The sequence below is a fragment of the Hirundo rustica genome, chromosome 20 (assembly GCF_015227805.2).
Source record: "Hirundo rustica isolate bHirRus1 chromosome 20, bHirRus1.pri.v3, whole genome shotgun sequence".
Classification (NCBI taxonomy): Eukaryota; Metazoa; Chordata; class Aves; order Passeriformes; family Hirundinidae; genus Hirundo; species Hirundo rustica.
In genome coordinates, this window is record NC_053469.1 from 8,447,926 (window position 1) to 8,469,053 (window position 21,128).

The 21,128-nt window shown below is 50.0% G+C and overlaps 1 protein-coding gene across 1 annotated transcript; it reads left to right on the forward strand.

The window, feature by feature from the left end:
- Nucleotides 1-393: 393 nt before the first annotated feature.
- TNFSF15 (TNF superfamily member 15) lies at nt 394-13,981 on the forward strand. Its single transcript, XM_040083400.1, has 4 exons — nt 394-585; nt 7,166-7,217; nt 7,935-7,982; nt 13,259-13,981. Exons 1-4 carry the CDS (start codon nt 394-396, stop codon nt 13,684-13,686), a joined length of 720 nt encoding a protein of 239 aa, XP_039939334.1. The 3' UTR covers nt 13,687-13,981.
- Nucleotides 13,982-21,128: the final 7,147 nt, after the last annotated feature.

Here is a 21,128-nt window from a genome sequence, read left to right on the forward strand (position 1 = left end):
GCCTCCCCCTTGCTTCTCACTTTCACTCCCGTCGGTTTCACATTCCCTCTGCCAGGCGGAAAAGCCTGCGGAGCTTATCCAGGCCGGCAGCAGGGCCGATCCTGGTCCCACCCAGCGGGACTTTCCCGGTTTCCTCGTGCGGCGCTCGGGGGGAGGCAGGAGCGCTCGGGAGGCAGGAGCGGGCAGCGCGGGGAGCGCTCCTGCCGCTCCTGCCGCTCTGGTTTCTATTGTAGGCGGTGCATTCCTCGGGAGGGAGGGAGGGTGTGCGTGCGCGCCGGTGCCTTCCCACACTCGGGACAGCTCTTATTTAATGGGGGTCTCCATGCAGGGCAGGCGTCACAAGAGCTCCGTCGGTGCCCGGCTCCCTCGCAGGACGAGCCCGGCGCTGCTGCCATGGAGCCCGCGGTGGAGATCGGCGAGGAGGCTGCGGCTGCCGGCCCCGGCCCCGGCGTGCAGCTCCGCCGGGACTTGCGGAGGATCCGCTGCGCGCTGCTGCTGTGCCTGCTGGCCGTGCTGCTGCTGATGCTGCCCACCGCCTACCTGCTGCTCGGGAACCTGCGGGCGCCCGGCTCCTGCGGCGGCCAGGTAAGGCACGGGGGCACCCGGGTCCCGTCCCGCGCCTCCGAGCGGAGCCTTCCCGGAGCTCTTTGAATGCTCTTTGCGAATTTCGCGTGTTCGAGGGCACGTGTGAGACTCGCTGGTGCGTTCCTTCTTGCTTACCCCGAGGATAAATCCTGATTATTTGCTCGTTCCTTTTTTAACTAACGGTTCCTTACTCTCGCTGAGCTCACAAGCTCATGACTTTACATGACTTTAAAGCTTTTATTGCTGTGCTGCGGGGAATGCTTAAAAAAAAAATAAATAAATCACTGACTGGTGGAAATCAGTGCCTCTGCACTGATTTCTGCCAGATTTTTGACACTATGGCTCATTTTCCTCCCTTCTTTTGCGTTAAATCTGCGGCTTCCCTTCAACGGTGTCTGATTTCAGGAAGATCTGGTGATGTCACTGGGTCAGTCACCCGTCACTGGGCTGACAGATGCAGATCTGGTGGATTATCCGTTTTTATTAACAATTAATAACTATTAAAAATTATTAATAATTACTAATAATGCGAATTTCTGCAAGATATCTGATTTGAGACGGTTAAGGGACTCTGACCCTAAACTTCGCATGCTGTTTTTAACTCCCCGTTAAAACTTTCTCACTTCTCAGCTCTTCTCCTTTTGCCAGACAGCTGCACTCACTTTGCTCCCAGCCGCGCAAACCTGCGCTGTGCTGCTTCCGAGCCTCTTCCACGCTGCTCCATTCCTCCCGCGGGTGCCTGTGCCCACGGGAGGCTCTGAGTTCAGCAGGAATGCCCCGTGCTGCAGGGCTGGTGAATTCAGCTTTGAATTTGAGCTTCAGGTCTGAAATTCCCCCGTCAATCGGCGAGGCAGGGGTGTTGGTTTTCAGTGGCCTGGAAGGCAGGTTTGTCACCTGGCTCGCGTTTAGCCCGGGGATGTTTTTGGGCAGGGTGAGATCCGCGGCAGTGCCTGCGCTGGCCCCGCTGTGACCTCGGGGCTGCGCTGCCCGAGGGATGCCGAGCTGGGGCTGCCGCATCCTCTGTCCCACCTGGTTCTAACCCGGTGCAGCCCCTCGGGCTCTTGAATCTGGCAAACTCCTTGAGTGCGTGCGCGGCGATGCTGCCCGGAGCGTGTCGATTCCAGCCGCGGAAAGCCAGGCTGCCCTACCTGCCGAGCACGGCTTTGTGCAGCGGCTGGGCACCTTCGGAGAGGATTTCAATGGAATTACGGCAGAGGAGAGGCTGAACGTGGAGGAGCATGAAAAGCTGGGTGCTACTCGAGTTTTGGGGGTGGTTTTTTGGGCAGTCTCTGCTGCTGCTGCTGCTCTGGGTTTGTCGGAGCTGAACAGTCTCGAAACAATCCCGGAGAGGAAGGATAATAAAATGTTAACTTGTTTAATCAATCCAATGCGTTCCTGGCTCGTAATCCTACTGGCAGGGGTAGCAAAGTATTTTTATGAATGGGTTTGGCTCCTCAAGGGGAAAAGCGCAGCGTAAACTCTCGGAATTGCAACGCCGGTGTGCCCGCTGTGCATTCCCATGCACCTGCTCCCAGTTAGCAACACGTAGCGCTTCCACAGTGATGTTACGAGGCGATCAGAGGAGTCACAACCTCTGTGAGTCCCCGGGAGGAAGAGGGAAGCCACCGGGGCTGGCTGGGTGCCCAGGTGCCATGGGGGGAGCTGCACCTCCGCTGCGCCCTGCCCGTTCCCGATTTTTCATTCACTCTGCTGCTCTCCGTGTTCATCGGTGTGGCCCAGCAGGACAGCACAGAGGGGTCCACGTGCCTGTCCTTGGCTGGGAATTCCCCAAGGAGCCTGCAGGTTCAGGGTGGTTCCGTCCCTGGGAATATTTCTGGGTGTAAAAGAGCTCATGAAAATGTCTTTTTGCATTTCCTTCTGCTTTCAAAGTTTGCTAAATGTCCTCATCCACCTCACTGACAGCTGGGGTCGGGAGCTTTGGGAACAGCCATGTGTGGCAGAGCTCTCTGGGGCACTGCTTTTGGGGTGTGGGTGCCCTGGGCGCTCTGGGATGAGCGCGCAGCCACGAGTGTTTCCCAGATGAGTATTGGCCTCCTGACCCTTGCAGCCCACGGGAGGAGTCCTCTGGTTGCCTCACAGAGCTCTGCCCACACGTAATTGTCACCTTCTGGGGACAGTCCTGGGAGGAGGGCAGGACTCAGCAGGTGAGGAGCAGATGGAGAAAATTCCTGAGCCCTTCCTGGAGCAAGGAGGAGAAGGGAAGCCCGGGGATGTTTGTGCAACAGGGGTGTGTCAGGTGCCTTGGTCATCCCTTCCTGCACCTGGTGTCACCTGGTGCCTCTGAAGGCGTGCAAAGTCTCCTCTTGGGCTGGAAATGTCCTTTTCAGGAAAGAGCAGGGCAAGTTATGTGATTGCAGCAACATGTGTGGGCCACCAGTGTTCTCTCAGTGTCATGGTACGATGCTTCTTGAGTGAATAATTCCAGCCTGGGGATGGTTTTCCCTGGACACCTTCCAGGCTCCCTCCACTGCTCCTTTGAGAAAGAGAAATCACTTTATTTTGTGCTTCAGTCCAGAGCACGGAGAGGGAATTTGGTTTTTCACACCAGAGCGCGTGGCTCATGTTACTAGCAGGAGATCTTTATTAGCGGTGTCCTGCCAGAGGGAAGGATCATCCTTCCTCAAAGGGAAGCCAAGTTTCAGTCTGAGCTTCCAAAGCCATCAGTGGAATGGCACAGGAGAGCAGCTCTGGCTGCCTCAGCATCACATCCTGGGGAAGCCGGTGTTTGGGTTTATTTTTCACGGCATCCTTGGCATGCCAGGGCCACAAGCAGCATAAAGAGGAATTCCAAACCCTGTCCCAAGGGTTGGACGTGCACCTGTGTGCCACGTTTGTGCCATGTCAGCTGGCAGTGGAGAAGGGACCTGCTGCAGAGCAGGAGGAACCCGAAAACCCCAGGGGCTCCACCTGGATCCTGCCAGAAAGCTGGCAACAAATCCCAGGGGAGATCTGCCCTCATGGCCTGCCCATAAAGGAAGGAGAACCTCAAAAGGCTTCCTGATCTCTGGGGAAGGAGAAAGGCCTGGGGAGGAGCAGCAAGCACACCTGGATGGGCCCAGGGTTGGGATTCCCCTTCCAAAGCCAGCACCAGTTAAATCCCTGCCTGGCCGCTGCTGCTGGATGCAAATGTTCCCTGTGGGCATGTGCCTCGGGTACAGGCTTCCACTGGGCAGCAAAATGCTCTGATTGAAGCCACTTTTTACTGGCACAGACCAGTTCCTACCAAAAACTCCCAGCCCAGGCCATGCAGCATCTCTGGAGTCAGAGAGATCTGGGTTTTTGTACTGCAGATGACCTGCAGAGATCCCCCCTGTGAAATAGTGCTGAAAATGGAGTGGATGGAGGAGCTGGGGGTGTTTGCTGATCAGTCCCTCTGCCTGCAGTGCCAGCTGCTCTTCCCATGCCGTTGGATATCAGCCCTTCCTTTGGGGTTTAGCAATATCTGGATAAGAAATGCTCTGGGGCTTTGGGACATTCGTGGCCCCAGAAGCGCCGGGCAGTGTTCTGCACACAGCAATCCCCAGGGGAATTGGAGCTGCCCGTCCAAACATCTGTGAGTCAGCTCAGGGTGGGATTTTCAACATCACTCCGTGGCTGGGCTCTCCACAGTAACCAAAGGGAAAATCGAGGCTGTGAACTTTTCAGAATCACAGCTGAGCAAGGAAGGGGAAAGAGAGAAAAGCGCTGATTGTGTGAGTGTTCTCTCCGTTGTCTCGTGCTGCTCAGTTCTCCCTCCCCGTCAATGCACAACATCTGTGCCTACTCAGGACAGGTGTCACTGACACCTGGTCATTTTGCAGAGTTGTCTACTGCTAAAACACTTCCTGTATGAGATTTATATTTATTTTTACACCCTTACGAGATAGCACAATTAGGAAAAAAAAAAAAAAAATGAACAGCCACACCTTTGCCAAACAACAGAATAATTTCCCACCTTGCTCTATCCCCCTGCTCTGTCTGCTCTGTCCTTCAGCAGCTCCTGCATCCGAAGCTTCCAGCTGGATTTCTTAGGAAACAAGTAAATTTAGGTTTAAACAAAACTTTCTTGTTATCTTTTGTAAAGAAGCAGAATCCTTCTTGCTCTCCTTCCCATTTTCCTGCCACCTCTGTTTGGATTGCAACATCCAAGTTTATACAAGTTAGGCTTCGAGTATGTAAACAGTTCCACAGAAGCCACATTCCTAAATGTAGGTTTGGGAATTTTTTTTTTTTTCCTTGCTGTCTGCGGAATCCTTAGAGAATGGGATCACTAATGAGAATTAGTCACTTGGCAAACATGTCAGAAATGTCACACAAGGGATGTGTAAATATACTCCTAGGTGAACACACCTGGCTGAAAGCAAGGGGAGTGTGAGGGAAATCCTTAATTCTGACCTTGTGCTTCCCACCAGGGCAGGGACAGAGTCACCGGGCTGTGGCTGAGTCACATCATCAGAGCACTCGTGCTTAGTCACCACAGAAAGCAGGACTTTGAAAGTCCTTGCACATAATGAAAGGCTCAGAAATCTCCTGGAGAGCACAGCAGCAATTTTCCCTCAGCCCCACACTGGAATTTCACACCACTCTCTGCCAGGAGGCTGCTGCGGCTGGGCCACGCATTTCTGTACAGGTGGGCAAGGGAATAAAGAACCAAAAAATAAGCAAAAAGGAGAATTTCCCCTGCTGTTCTCCTTCTCCATTTCTTCCCAACGCACTGAAGCAGCTATGTTGGAAATGGCTGTTTTCTGCAGGAGCACACGGATGTTTACTTCCAGTAAAACATTAAACTATCTTTGGGTTTGCTGGAGCAGCCAGCAGTCCCCAGCCCCAGGCAGGCTGACTCTCCTTCCACAAACATTCCCCTTCCCCAGCCAATATAAATTATCTATTTCTCCTTCTCCTGCAGTGTTCGAAGCTGTGTGAGACACAGCCAGCAGGAGACAGCTTCAGCATCTGCATATTAATATTGTTTCAGCCTTTTATTGGGCAAAGTGCCTCAAATCCTTCTCTGTGAGCTGACCAGAGGCAGTTTGTTCAGTTTATTCAGTGTGGTTTTGGTGGCTGCCCATAAAATGCACCGTGCCAGCCCGTGACAGATGTTCTGGGATGGGCGTTCCTGACAGCTCTGAGGGTCAGTCCTGAGGGTCAGTCCTGAGGGTCAGCACAATCCAGGCTGCTCCAAGGGCTGCTCCTCACAGCCCCGTGAGGCCGGATGCAGAGGCAGCGTCCTGCAGAATCCTTCTGCATCCCACAGCATCCTGCAGCATCCTACTGCATCCGTCTGCATCCCTCTGCATCTCACTGCATCCCTCTGCATCCCACAGCATCCCACTGCACCCCACTGCATCCCGCAGCATCCCGCAGCATCCCACAGCATCCCACAGCATCCCGCAGCATCCCACTGCATCCCCCTGCATCCCACTGCATCCCGCAGCATCCCACTGCATCCCGCAGCATCTCACAGCATCCTGCAGCATCCCACCCCATCCCACTGCATCCCACAGCATCCCACAGCATCCCGCAGCATCCTACTGCATCCCTCTGCATCCCTCTGCATCTCTCTGCATCCCACTGCACCCCACTGCATCCCACAGCATCCCGCATCATCCCACTGCATCCCCCTGCATCCCACTGCATCCCGCAGCATCCCACCCCATCCCACTGCATCCCTCTGTATCCCCCTGCATCCCACAGCATCCCACTACATCCCACTGCATCCCCCTGCACCCCGCCCCATCCCACAGCGTCCCGCAGCCTCCTCTCTCCGGAGCTGCCCGGGCCGCGCTTGTCGCGGAGCCCCAGCGGTGCCGGTGACTCGGGAGGGGCAGCGGGTGTCTCAGGGCACAGCGACGGGCACTGTCCCTCCGAGTTGCTGGATCTCCGCGGGGCAGCGTGTCCTGCCCGAGCGGAAGGGCAGCGCTCAGCTCCAGAAGGGAATTGCAGGGGAGAGGAAGGCTGAGCCTGCCCCAGGGCGGGCTCAGAGCAGCAGAGCTCACCCCGCAGCTGCTCTCTCACACCTGCTCAGCTCCCGTCTCCCCAGGAACCCTCCCAAATTTCCAGACAGACCTCAGGAACAGGCTTAGTCTGGAGTGAGACAGGTGCAGGACAAGAGGCAGGTGGAGCTGATCCACCCCGGTCTCTTTGTCGGTGTTGTGGGGGAACCTTTGCTCCTGCAGAGGCGCAGAGCTGCGCTGCCTTGGGGAGGATCTCTCACTTTGCTCTGCATGGCTGCAGGGGCAGGAGGGGCTCCAGGCAGCAGAGGGGCTCCAGCACTGCTGGAACAGCGTCACCATCCCCGGGGTGGCTGATTCACTCCGCTGCTGCTCTCCCGGCTATGCCAAGGGCTTGTCCAGCCTCAGAATTTAACAAAGCTCCCCCAGGGTCCTGGAACCCTTTCAGAGATGAGAGCACTTCTGAACCAACAGCAGAAACCCTGGTGTGAAGAAACCCCTGCCGTGAAGCAAAGACTTATCAGGCCTCTCACCCTTTTGCCAAAATTGTCCATCTGCATTCACCGACACGTTGTGGCATAATTCACACCAGACCCCCTGAGCTGACTGCCTGTCCCTGTCCCCTGCAGGTCACCGAGGAGAGGGGCCCTCACTTTCTCAAGCAACGAGCAGTGGCTGCAGGTGAGTTTGCCACCCCTTCCCCGCCGGGTGCTGCGGCGTGGCAGTGCCAGCACACACCTCCCTCTGCCCTCACCGCCCCAGCCCCTGCCCAGGCAAACCAGCCAGGGCAGGCCTGGCTGAGGAGGTGCAGGGAGAAAACCGGGCCAGAGCGAAATGGGAGCGTTTCTCACCCCGGGCTGTGGAGGCTGTGCAGGCACAGGCATCCCCCACAACTCTGCAGGGTCACTGGGAACTCCCTGAGCAGGCACAGGCAGGGATTTGGGAGCCCGTGCTCCTCACCCTTGGCCCTGCAGCAGTTCAGGGGACAGCCAGCGTGTGCCCTGTCGATGCTGCAGCGCGTGTGACAGACTCCTCGTTTGCGTTTTATTACCGCGGGGTTGTCGATGAGAGATCACAGCGAGTAATTCCCTCTGCAGAGAGGGAGAGGGCATCAATCACCACTCACATTTTGTTGACTTAGGAAAGGTTCTTCCCCCAGAGGGGCTGGGCACTGCCCAGGCTCCCCAGGGAATGGGCACGGCCCCGAGGCTGCCAGAGCTCCAGGAGCCTTTGGACAGCGCTGCCAGGGATGCCCAGGGTGGGGTTGGTGGGGGTCTGTGCAGGGACAGGGGCTGGATTTATGATCCTGTGGATCCCTTCCAGCTCAGGATATTCTGTAATTTTATTACTGACCAGCAGCAAACATCCTCACACCATTTTTTCCCCTTTTCCCCTCAGTTATGGGCACTCTTTCCAGTGCAGAGAAGCCACGAGCTCACCTGACAGGTAATTCTTGTTCAGAACTGAAGCCTTTCTGCAGCAGATGTTGTGGTTCAGTAACCTTGCTCCGTGTGGATCTGATAGGAACAGGTGTTGCAGGGAACGTGGGGGACACAGTAATCAGCTTTTCCTTGTTGGGCACGCCAGAGTGAGCGCAGTGTGTGCAGCAAAGGGCCCACGAAGGTCACAATTGACACAAATGTCACCACCTTTCCAAGCTGCTTCTGTCATTGCCTGGCCAGCTTTTGTAACTGAACTGAAATAGGTGCCTGATGTCTCGGTGATCTGCTGGATCCTCCAGAAAAGGCAGGGGAAGGAGCTCAAGTGAGCCCTCGTGGAGCAGTGAATTGGCAAGATTTAACAAGTTTTGGAGTAAAATCAGGTCAGATCAGGCCAGTTTTATTTTATTTTTCTGCAGGGCCTGACTCAGACCACACACACCATATTCCCATAAATCCTCCCCCCTGTTTCCAGTGAGATAATCTCTGACACATTCCAGAGCAAGCAGGGAAAGGCTAACACCAAGCTGAGCCCTCCAAGCCTTTGTGTTGTGCTGGGAAGGCGCCATCACAACGTCCTGTCACAGGGTGGGCTGCCAGGCCTTTCCAAAGAGCTCCCAGGCCTTTCCAAAGCATTTTCCTGCCTTTCCAAAGAGCTTCCATGCCTTTCCAAGAGGTTCCATGCCTTTCCAAGGGGCTGCCAGTGTCTCCAAGGTCCTTATCTCACCACCTGACCCTTGGAGCTGTCACCACACCAGGGACATTGAGACATCCCCCATCCTCACCAGCTCCACCCACATGGAAAATTCAAGTATTCCCGGCGAAAAGCTCCTGTCTGGCTCCAGTGTGGATGGAGTGAGTGCCAGAGGGTTTTCCAGCTGGTCTGCTGCCATCTCTTCCTCTCCGAATTACAGCTCACTGCAGAGGCTTCCCCAGCACCCCGAGTGTTGCCCCAGGTGCACTGTGTAACCTGGGAAAGGCAGGAAGTGCTGGGATGCTTCTCACAAAGCCTCCTGCAGAGTTCAATCCAAATCCACCTCCAGAGCTCAATCAATCATCAGCTCAGGGCCGATGCATTTCCCAGCAGAGTTCTCTTTCCTTAATCCACCAGCTCCTTCCTGCTGCACATCCTCGGTGCCCTTCCCTTTGGCACGGGGGTTTCTGCAGCTCCAGAGCTGACCTGTCCTTGTCCACGAGCACATCTTTGCTTTAGTGCAGGTTTTAAAGGGCAAGAGGACCACGTCTGCTACTGTAAGATTTTGTTTTCTCGAGTCCCCCGTGGCAGAGAGATCCAGAGGCTCCAGTGACTCAGAGGAGCAGCCAAAGCTCTGCTCTGCTGCTGGGAACTTCCCTGGGTTGCACAAAAGCCCAGCTGCCACAGGGAAACACCCGGCAGTTTTCTCCACATTTCCTCAGCCCCCATATTTACAAAAATCCCTTTTCCATCGTTCCCATGGGACTGTGCCCATCCTCTTTGGCATTCCACTGAGGGCCAGTCACTGCTGGCCATAGAAAGGAACAAGAAAAGGGGAAAGTTAAGGGAATTTTCCCTCTCCTTTCTGTGCTGTGCAATGTACTCATCAAGGAACCCAATATCTACAGATTACCTTTGACCCTTTTTCAGACTGAACTTATTCCTGGTGCTTCTCCCTGTGGCAATGAGTTTCCCAGATTAACAGCACTTTGCCGGCAGAAAATATTTCCTGTTACTTTCAGCTCTGTGCATAATAATTTCTTGGGTTCTACCCTGGTTTCCTCTTCTCAGAAACCATGACTTGTGCATAGAAAGTGGAGAAGGAATAATTATTCTCTGGATCTTTGTTACATTCCCCCAACTCAGGTGTCTTTTTCAATGTGAAGGTGGCAGACTACAAATCCTAAATTGTAGGAAATCTCTTCCACACCTTTATTCTGTCCTTTTCTAGTTTTAGGCACATCTATTGTGCAGGTGAGAGCAGAGGAGTGAGAGGAATGATAATTAGGTAGAGTTCTTTGGGAATGCACTGATTAATTGGCAGTAGCAGAATAGCTCCAAGTTTTGGTGTCTGTTCCTTTATGATAAATCTTCCAGCTGCTCTTGGCCTTTTTAACTCACACTGAGAATTTTTATTCATCCAAACTGGAATCGAGATCTCCCCTCCCTGATGATTTTACCTGCTGAGATGTGCCAATGCCCAGCTCAGACTTCCCTCCAAGCACATTTTCTCGTGAGCATTAATGTTTATTTGGGGCTTCTCCTTGACTTGCCATCATCCCCTCCCCTCTTATTTGGTTGGATTTGGGGTCAGGATTCAGGGAAGTGCCTGTTCCTTCTTGTCACCAGCCTGTGGCATGGTGGATGACCAATGCTGCAGGACCTGGCTCGTGCTCCTCGTGCTGCAATGGTCCCAAACCCACCCCTAAATCTGGACAGAGCATCATTTCTGCTTCCAAATTACCTTTATTAAACCCTCAGGGCATGAAGTTGAGCACCAGAGACAGGACCGTGCACCACAGGGACTTCACCAAGGGCTCCAATCTCTTGCTGAGACTCAGAGTTCTGGATTAGGCTCTCCCATTGGTGCTAGAAACTGCAGAAACCCCACAAATCCAGCACAAAATATATCCCAAATCTGACAGGCAACGGGGATTCTCCAGCAAGGGACTGAACCAAAAGGGATTTGGGGACAGGAGAATGAAGGGATGCCAGATATTTACAGTGTGTGAGAAAACAGAAAGAACTGTGGCACGGAGTCCCTTATTAAAAGCAGATTTTAATTCCTTCAAGAATTAGCACCATAGGTATATTTGCAGGAAGTAGAGCTCCAGAATTTAGGAAATAAATAAATAAATGCCAAGTACAAAGTACAGCTGGTGCAGGAAAAGGAGCTGTGCCATATTAAAAAGCACTTGAACATCCATTTTATTCTCCTGACTGTTACTGAAAGCATGAGGAAAAGTAATTAACTTGAAAATAGAGAGTATCATAGAGATTCTTCCTAAGAGGGAGGTTAAAGCTGTGAAACCTAACTAATTCTAGAAGTTAGGAAGTCATGTAGTTCATTTGAGATCTTGCCATATTCTACAACTAATAAAAATTATTTCATAACAAATATAAAAATGCATTGAGGAATTGAGTGTCATTGACATTTGAAATGTGTCATTCTACAAGAAAAGAATATTTCACAGGCAGCTTCTCTTCAAGGTTCCCCCCAAAATTCCAGAGATGGAATAGAGCCCAGGACATTTTCTGCAATTATTCTGATCTTTCCTCATCCCTCCCCCCTCAAACAAGATTTTCTCTGCTCTCTGAGATGTGTTGCTCTTGCAAACCTTAGAGTGATGCAAAGCCAGCTGAGCTTTCCCCAGGATTCCGACCTGTCCCTAAACTGGGGATGCACATGAAGGCAGACAGGAGCACTCCTGGGAAAAAATCAGAAGGATTTGATACTTCAGCAGCACTAAGGAAAAAAAGGCCATTATTTTGTTGTGCTACTCAGAGAATATAAAAGGAATTGCACTCCCAACACTTTCCTGTCTCCTCATGGATTATTTATTGTTGGAAAAGAGGAAACAAATGCCACTGGGACATGAGCACATTCCTTTTTCTGAGTCTCATTTCACTCAGGATAGACCTAATGGTTATTGCCAAGGGAATTCCAAAGCCTTCCCTCACTTGCATTCCATTTCCCACCCTTCCCATGCACACACCCCCCTTCCCCAAATTCTGAGTAAAAATCAGCTTTAAACATTAACACAAGATCATTAGAACGGTCTCAGTTCCTGGAACTCTGTTCCCTCAATCTTTACCAAGCATTCATCATTCATTTTCCAGGTTCATTTTAATACCTAAGATAATCTTCATGGTTTTTATCCTCTTCTTCCCGCTGCTGCTGTTTTAGCACAACAATTTCATGTGGCAGTCAGTAAAGAGCAGAGACGACCCCTGATCCCCTTCAGAGAAGCATGCAAGGGCTGAGGTTTATTGTCCTGTCTGTTGTGTGTGAGAAATCAAAGTGGTGAAGGAGAGGTGGAGGCAATAGGGCAGCAATTCCCTACTTTTCCCCCTGCAGCCTGGGAAGCATCCTCAGCTTGGATTGGACTGATGCTAGGGTCAGGACTGGAGCTCTGCTTGTAATCAGCTCACCACGAGGTTGGGGGAAAAAAGTCTGGAGGGATGTTGAGCCTGCCTCCAAACATAGTATTTTGTTCCAGAAAAGCATTAAAGAAAGAAAAAAAGGAAAGAGAAATGGTTTAAAATACAATGTGTTGCTTTGGAATTGGACCTCTTGAAGCACAGTGGGGTCTTTGGGGTTTTTGCTAAAATCCAGCGACCCTGGTAAACCAGGAGCCATTCTACAAAAGATGTCCTTGAGAGCACTCAGGAGGAGAAGCTCTAGACCAGGGCTGAGAAACCCCAACCCCCTTAAGAAGAGGCAGGAGGAGAAGTCCAAGTGTCTCAGTGCTTGGCGACATCGTGGTGACCACTGTGGACATTTTGTCAGCTCAGCAGTGTCTAAGAGACAGAATTGCAATCCACCCCTCCTGAAAGTAAGGAAGGTTTAGAATTTCCTCTTCCCGTCCCCAACACTTAGGTACAAGCATGGTACAAGCGTTACAGTGCTGGTGTCACTTAAGGACAAGGTTTTCACTCTGGAAATGGGTGAGGTGGGAAGGTAAAGCCCTCTCCATTGCTTCCCAGTGCCAGGAGACTCAGCCTTGAGGAAGGACAGCTCATCCTTTGGGCTCTGACCCACAACCAGGACCCCCAGGCACAGTTTACTCTGCCAGGATCTCCCTAAAGCACCCTCGGCTTTCAGTCCTGACAGCTCAGATCCGGACACCCTGTGGGCACCCTGGAGAACACCACTGGACAATTGTCCTGCAGCTCAGTTGAAATAAGAACATTTCTGCCCCAGCGTTTTGCTCACCCTGCTTGAATTCCTCCCCCTCTGGAGCAGGGATTTCAGGTTGCACCCACCCTCCTGGCTGTGACAAACTCACCCACCCCCTGGCTGTGACAAACTCAGCCACCCCCTGGCTGTGACAATCTCACCCACCCCCCTGGCTGTGACAAACTCACCCACCCCCCGGCTGTGACAAACTCACCCACCCTCCTGGCTGTGACAAACTCACCCACCCTCCTGGCTGTGACAAACTCACCCACCCCCTGGCTGTGACAATCTCACCCACCCCCCTGGCTGTGACAAACTCACCCACCCCCCTGGCTGTGACAAACTCACCCACCCCCTGGCTGTGACAAACTCACCCACCCTCCTGTCCCTCTCTCTCTCGGTCCCACAGTGAAGAAGCAGGACCTGGCCAGTACCGTGGGGAGCCACCTGCCCATCCTGCAGTGGGAAGACAAGCGAGGCCTGGCCTTCACCAAGAACAACCTGAGCTACTCCAGCAACGCCCTGGTGATTCCCGTCTCCGGGGACTACTACGTGTACGCCCAGGTCACGTTCCGGGGGCCCGTGGAGAGCAGCCACAAGCCCAGCTCTGTCACCGAGATCATCACCAAGGTCACTGACAGCTACCCCGAGCCCACCCAGCTGCTGACGGGCACCAAGACCCTCAGTGAGAACGGCAATGGTTGGTTCCAGCCCATCTATCTGGGCGCTGTTGTCTCCTTGGAGGTGGGAGACAAGCTGATGGTCAACGTGAGTGACATCAAGCTGGTGGATTACACCAAGGAGCACAAAACTTTCTTTGGGGCCTTTCTGCTGTAGGGCTCAGGCAGCAGCTGGTGGGGGATCCCTCGGGGGGACCTCGTTGGACTTTGGCTTTGTGGGCGCGTGTTGGGGTGAGATCTCTGCTGTTTTCCTTCTTCACCTCCTTTATCTTTTTCTTCTTCTGTGCCGTCACTCCCCTGCAGCTCACTAGAGCCCTAATTTAATGGGTAGGGAAAGATGAAGCTGCAGGTTGAAGTGAAATAACCAGCCCCTCCCCCCCCAAAAAAAAACAACAAAAACCAACCAAAAACTAACTCAGAAAAACCAAAAAAAAACCAAAAAAGCAAAAAAAAACCCCAAAATACCACAAAACAACAAAACAAACAAAAAAAAACCCCAAACACAACAAAACACACACACACACACACACACACACACACACACACACACACACACAAAAAAAAAAAAAAAAGCCCAAAAACAAACAAATAAAGAAAATTCAGACCAGAAAAATGAAAGTCATATCTGAGGGAAAAAAATATGTGTTTTTGAAAGCAAAAGTTGAAAGTCCTTCAAAACTTTGTAAGCTAAGGAGGAATATTTCGTACCTGTGGGTGGGAATTTTCATTGAATATTGAGCAAGGCTATGTCAGTAATTCCACCTTCAATGCACAATTTCCTCAACTCAAAAAAAAAAAAAAAAAAAAAGAAAAAAAAAGAAAAAGAAAAAAGGGGTTTTGAGCTTTCTCCAGCACTTCCAGTATAGTTTTGCATGACCCTTCTTCAGATTCTCATTTCTAAAAGTTAATTACTTCTCATAATTTCTTTAAGCATACATTTACTCAGTACTTTGCACTAACATAAAGCTCAGGTTAATTATTAACTGCTTAATTAATCCCTTCCAACTTCCCTGTAAAGTAGATTAAAATGATGTCTTGTGCTTTGCAGAAGCTACTTGAGATTTTTGGTTTTTCCAAAAAATTGTTTACAGTTCTCTAAGTCCATATACAGCCTCGAAATGTTCTGGAAAAGATCTAGGGAACACAGAAAACACTTTCTGTTTCAGCATGAAAGTGGAATGTCCCCTCCAGGTCCTAACTTTAGGGTAACAGAAAAAAAAGGACCAAGGCAGAGAGAGAACACAGGGCAAAAATTTGCACACTTCTAAATCAGCCCCCGAAATTTTGGGAGGAAACCTCTGCAACCTTTTGATTTCCATTATATTTAATGCAAAGCAAATGCAACTAAAGAAATCACAGCTTGGTCTCCAAACACTGCCGATGGTGGCCCCTGACCCCAAGGGACTCCCCAGCCTTGCCCTGGCTGAAGGTTGGCCACCACTTGTCCCCACACGAGGTGAAAAGGTCCAAAGACACCACTCTGGTGGAGCTCAGGGGTGTTCACCTTCCCACCTTGCACTTACTCATTTCCACAGACCTTTCTGTCTCGCAGGGAGATTCCTTGAGAATCCTGTTTGCTGCACCAAACACATCTCCAGCAGTGGCTCAGGATCCTCATCCACCCTGAACAGCCCCGAGGTGTCACAGCCAAGCACCCACCCCCAACCACCAGCCTCCCCTCTCTTGGATCTCCTCCATTTTGCCACCTCTTGCCCAGAAATAGCAGCAGGGCTTTGCTGCCTCAGCTGATGTTTCCACTCAAAGCCGTGGTGGAGCCCCAAGTCCTTCCATCAGTGCTGGGGAGAGGCTGGGGTGGGGAAAGAGCCCTGGGGGTGAGTGAGGGGTTGGGTCTGGAGAGATGAACTGGGCTCTGAGGGCTCTGTACTGGAGACAACCCCACGTGGGGTCCTGCAGCTTTGTCCACACCAAGCCCCTTCCCACCAGGAGATCGCTCCTTGCTCTGGGAAGATCTCCTAGAGGTGACAAGGAGGAATCAGTGGAGCAACTGGAGCAGGGAGAGAGGCCAAAGAGATTGGGAAGGGAGGAGAGGGGCAGAGCAGGAGGAGGGAAGGTCCAGGCAGCACCGGGGTCTCTGTGTCTTCATGTCTTGGCATAAGGACCTTCTGCAGACATGAAAACTGGCAGGTCTTTTATGGTAAATCATCTGAAAATGACAGCTTTTTGCCCGTTCTTCCTGATCCTGCAGTTCCTGGATCCTACACTCTCAGTCTTTCCCTGTTTCAGGCACATCCCAACAGCCAGGACTTTGCCACCCTGCCCTGCCCTCTTTTCCTCTCTGAGTGTCTTCTTACTTCCAGATTTTCCTTGAGTCTCATCACTGAGTGTCAGCCCCTGGCACAATTCTGACTATTTGGGGACCTTGACAAATTCATTTCATCGAAACCTCATCCCGGTTTGACTTCCCATCCTTTCTTTGACTCATCCTTCTCCTTCCCCACATCCACATCTCAGCTGTCCTCTTGATCCCTCGCTCATTCCTGCCTTCCTGGCCCTGTCCATTAGGTGCAGGGACACTTCTTTATCCAAATGCCATTTTTTTACACTCAATTTCTCCAGCACACAAAGAAAACTGACATCTCAGAAGCGGTTTGGATTGGAGAAAGTCAATTTACCTATCCTGCAGGCAGATGGAAACACCCTGAGTCAAGGGATCCTCTTCTGCCTTTGTGATCCAGATCACTTCCATCTTTGAGTCTTTATTCCTACTTTATCTGCACCTGCTCAGCCTAGTTTTTGAGCTGGTTCTGGAGCACTTATTCCCAATTATCCATTCAGGGCTTAGCCCACACGACCTCGGCCCTGTTCTGGTGATCCGGCTCCTTCTCAGGGTTCTTCTTCCTGCTCAGAGATCCCCCCCACCAGGGTAAAATCTGGTGAAATCCCCCATTCTTGGCACCTCTAGACAAAATTATTGTGAAACATGGAGATTTTCCATTTCTCAGATTTTGTGAAGTGTTCCCTCAGCACCTCACCTTGAGTCTTTGATCACTTGGTTGTGTGCCCAAAACAGGATCTGAACTCACAAAAACACAAAATCTGCAGCTTTGGGACTATGTAGAGCACTTTAGGTGACCAGCTCACGAAACAATGTGGTCAATCTCATATAGGAAGATCTGAAATCATCTTTCCAAGAGAGGTGATTCCCAGCAATTAGGCAGGAAAGCTTCTGCAAAGGGCAAAATAGGGTGAATTTGGTTTATCCTTGGAGGAAATTGGAGGGGAAATTCTCTCTGCTCTGGGATAATTACAGTAATTCAGCTTCTCTTTTCTATGAATGAGCTGATTGTTCTGAGGGCACAAGGCAATCCTGTTAGGCTGGGACAGCAGATTTCCAGGGAAACTCTATCCCACGGCATCATCACTCAATCCTGGTGTGCTGAATGAAGGGAATTGTGAGGGAGAGGAGTGGGAATGCAACATTTGGCATTCAAAGAGCCTTCTGTGCGATACACACATACACACACATATATATATATATATATTGTGTGTGTGTGTGTGGATATTCCATACAAGTTCCAGGAAGCCCATTGGCAATAATGAGCCTTTTCTAGCACATTATTTGTGTCCACTGCACACTAAAGATGAACTTCACCAGCAAAGCGCTGCCTGATGCTGCTGCATTCCAGGTGTGATTCTCCTGATCCATAAAACATAGAAATATTTATTTTAGTCCAGTTAGAGCTTTTGCACCCCATTACCCACACCAGCTTCAAGCACATTTAGCACACATTTTATAGGACATAAAACAATATGTGTGGCATTACTTGTTTTAAAGTGGTGCAGGCATATTGATCCCCACATGTATCCTCATGGAAATTCTCTTTATTCCCTTTTTTCCCCTTTTTAGTGCTAATAATGTTACTGTAACAGTGACCAGCACATAAAATGAGTGTTCAGAGGCTGATTCTGGCCCTGTTTTATATTAGATATTCCTCCACAGAAATCAAAGGCATGAAGTCAGAGTAAAGCCACTTTAGTGAGACAAAAGTCAAGCTTAAAGGGAAATATCTCCAACAGACTGAACCTAAACTGTGGATTCTCAGATGTTTGGGGTTTTTTAAGTTAAATAAGGATATACGAGCATTCGCAGAAATTTGTGTATGTTAAGTTAGAAAATGTAAAGCATTTCTGGAGATGTGAAAATGCCAGGCATCAGCATTTTCAATTAAATGAGAAGCTGATGAGATCTGGTCATGGGAAGCAGTGACCTTAAAGTCTGTGGTCAAGCTGAAAATGTGCTTTGTTTTGGGGGGGTGTGAAACTAAAACCATTATCAGGAAAAAAAAAAAAAAAAAAAAAAAAGGAATCTGGAGAAAAGGGTGAAATAGGCAGCTTGCGCTAAATAAGGAAAAACACGATTTCAGGTTTTGACAATTCCATTTTTTAGGAAAAAGAACTCGAAAGCACTTTTCAGAACAAAACTGCTGCAAGAAGAAGTATCAAATTGTTATTATTTTTTAACAACTGCTCAAGACATTCTAGATGTTAGGAGTTGTCTCCTTCCCTAAGCTCTTTCATCCCCAAAACACTAACACTAAGCAAAACCCAAATTCGTCAAAGAGTTCATTACCTAGCACTTCCCCTTAAAAACTGAATATTGATGAATAAGCATTAACTTTCTCTCCATGCACAAGCAGAAGTGAATTTAGTAAATTTTAACCAAGGTATAAAGAAAACAGCTCCAATCCTGCCAACATTTATTTGTGCTGAACGTAGCCCCAAGTAAAGGGGGGTTCAGCACAAATACTACAAGCTGTTTACTTGTAGCCCCGAGCACGTGGCTGAAGGGAATCATGGTAAAAAAACCAGCTCCTCTTTGATGGTGGGAGGAGTAAAATCGGCATGCCTCAAATTAAAAGTGGGTAGGAAGATTTAATTGTGTTTATCCTCAGCTGCATCACGGTTTGGAGCAATCATCCAAATCAAGGGGTGACAGCAGGGAGTGTCCAGCATGGGGGTGTTGGCAGGATCAGTGTCCAAGGGTGTCAAACATCACCCAAAAAATGCTGCTGAGACGATTTTGGATGTGACAGGGCAGGGGGTGTGATGAGCAAACCTCTCTACAAAGGGGGTCCCCAGCCAAGCCCAACAGATTTAGGAATTCACTTGAAAATGTCAACACAATATTCCAGAATTTTGAAGGAATCTTGTTTCTTCACCCCTCTTTGGCACAACTGACCACCCTGTCCTTTGTTTTATTTATCTTGTGAGTGGCCCATCATTTCAGGTGAGAAATGAGGAGAGAATTCGTTCTTTAGAAGAATCAGAAAATGTACAAGGATCTTTGCCCAGATGTGGGTGTTACACACCAGTAATAGCATTTTGCTAATGTAAGGGATTTTCTAGGAGGGATTGTCTTTTGTCTTGTGCCTCAGCACTGAGATGTATCTTTACCGTAAGAACTGACTTAGCTTCTTTATATTTTCCCAAGTTTTATGATAATAAAAATGCAGCTTAATGACTGTGACCACTTTTGATCCCGGTCCCCTTCCCAAAACACTAATCACGATTAAGAGTGACCAGTTAATGCAGCCAGGCAGTGCTGATGTGTAACAAACCAGTTTGGTTGTGTGTAAATGTGTGAACTATCATTATTTTGTGCAGTGAGAGGTCCCTCAGTCTGGGGTCCAGACTTTCCCCTGGGAATTTAGAGACACTTGCACTTCATAAAGCAAAAACCATACACGAAAACACCTCCGCATTTTGGGAATTCCGTGTTCCCAGTTGCGCAGCTCCTGGCTGACAGGCACAACCCAGACAGAAAATTTTGGCCAAATGAAGGTCAAAGTGGAGGCAGCAGAGCCCTGAGCACCCCTAACCCCGTTCTAGCTCCAGCTTTGCTGTCCTGTCCTCCCCAGCAGAAGAGCAGCAGCCCCTGGATATTAATTCCTCATCCTGGCTGCTGTTATCTTCAGTTCCTCTGCTGCCAAGAATGCAAATTCCTTTCTTTCCACCAACAGAACTGAGAGGCATTCTCCCATCTGCCACATTATTTCTTATTCTCAACATTTGTTTTGTTTCCCTGAGCTCGGAGTGTCACATCTAAATTGCTTCAGAAGGGGTTTCTGGGGAAGGGCTCTGTGCCCTGGCTCCGGGAAGGTTTTCACTGGGATACTCTGATGGAGGACATTTGTTTCCCCTGCCTTCCACCCACTTGCAAATCCCCGAGGGGTTTTGTTAACAGCCTCTGCAGATCAGCCAGGAGTTGATTACGCAGCGGGAACCAGGCTGCTTTCCCCTGCGACACCAAAGAGATGTTATGTGCTGTTATGTTGGTTTTTTTGTTCTTTTTAATCCAATATCTACCTCACACTTAGCAAAAGCAAAACGGAATTTTATTATTATTATTATTTTCTATTTTAACTTGAGCAGAGCACAATTCAATTTCACTGCCATTTTACCCCGTGCTTTGCACATTTAAGGTAATAACTTGAGATTTTTCTTTTTTCTTTTTTTTTTTCGTGGTGTAAACACACTGAGTGTGAGCACTGTGCTGCATTTTGGCTTCCTTTAATCATATAAAAGGTGTCTGCTCTCAATAAATGCAGGCTCCCTCTCGAGAGTGGAGGGGGAGAGAGGCACATCCCTGGAAGGCTGCGCGTCCTAGGGAAGGTGGGGGTTACTGAGGTGCTTCTCTCCCAGGCTGGAGAGGGATTTTTGTGATGATTTTCTGGGTAAAGACGACCCAAGCACGTGGTGAAAGGGAGAACCCCACTGCTCTCACTCTGGGGTGGGTGGAACAATCACTGTGGGGAGGATTCCTCCCGGGTTTAATGTTAAATACACACGTGGACACGAATCCTGAGGGGAGGGTGACCTCCCTCTCATCCTAGAAAGTTACTCCAGGAGATCCCTCCTCCAGAGCAGGACACTCCCTGGACATTGCCAGCTCTCCCGTTGGCTCTGATGCCCAGCCACAGCTGGACTGGTCCCTCTCAGCTCTGTCCCCCTTTTCCCAGCTGGGGACCAGATCCCGGGAGTACATCCAGATGTGGGGCTTTCTCTTTTGTCCCCATGGAGGATGCAGCAGGAGCTGAGATGAAGTGGTTTTCCCTCCCAGGAGGGTCCAACACTATAAAAATCCCAGCTGAGGGACGGGGATGTGTTTCCCATCTCCCTCAGCATCCCAGCCAGGTTCCCAAAGGAAATGAGAGCTCCACTTCCATTTCCTTGTGAAGAAATGCTGCTGCCAGCACCGGGTACAGTTCTCTGACAGTGTGAACTTTGCAGTGACACCTCCTGATTCCCTGATTGTTAAATCCCTTGGAACAACGTGAAAAGCATTGCCTGGGAGATCATAACCCAGTTTATTAAGCAACATAAGTCAGCAGTGTTAGGGGGTTTTTTGCTGAATTATGAACTAAAATAGCTTTGCAGCTGTTGTCATTCTTGCACAAATCTCCTCATGTTCTGCCATTGATTGTAGAGTTTTATATTAAAACGTCAAAAAAAGGCACTGAAAATGTTTGCTGCATATTTATTGGTACTGTACATAGAGATGTCTTAATTTTATGGAAGAGAAATTGTAATATTCATGGTATAAGGTTTAGATCTATTATACTTGATGCTATTTCTTTG

Coding starts and splice junctions, on each gene's coding strand:
- TNFSF15 (XM_040083400.1), top strand. CDS start 394: ATGGAGCCCGCGGTGGAGATCGGCGAGGAGGCTGCGGCTGCCGGCCCC. Junction 586..7,165: donor CCGGCTCCTGCGGCGGCCAG/GTAAGGCACGGG, acceptor TGTCCCCTGCAG/GTCACCGAGGAGAGGGGCCC. Junction 7,983..13,258: donor GCCACGAGCTCACCTGACAG/GTAATTCTTGTT, acceptor TCGGTCCCACAG/TGAAGAAGCAGGACCTGGCC.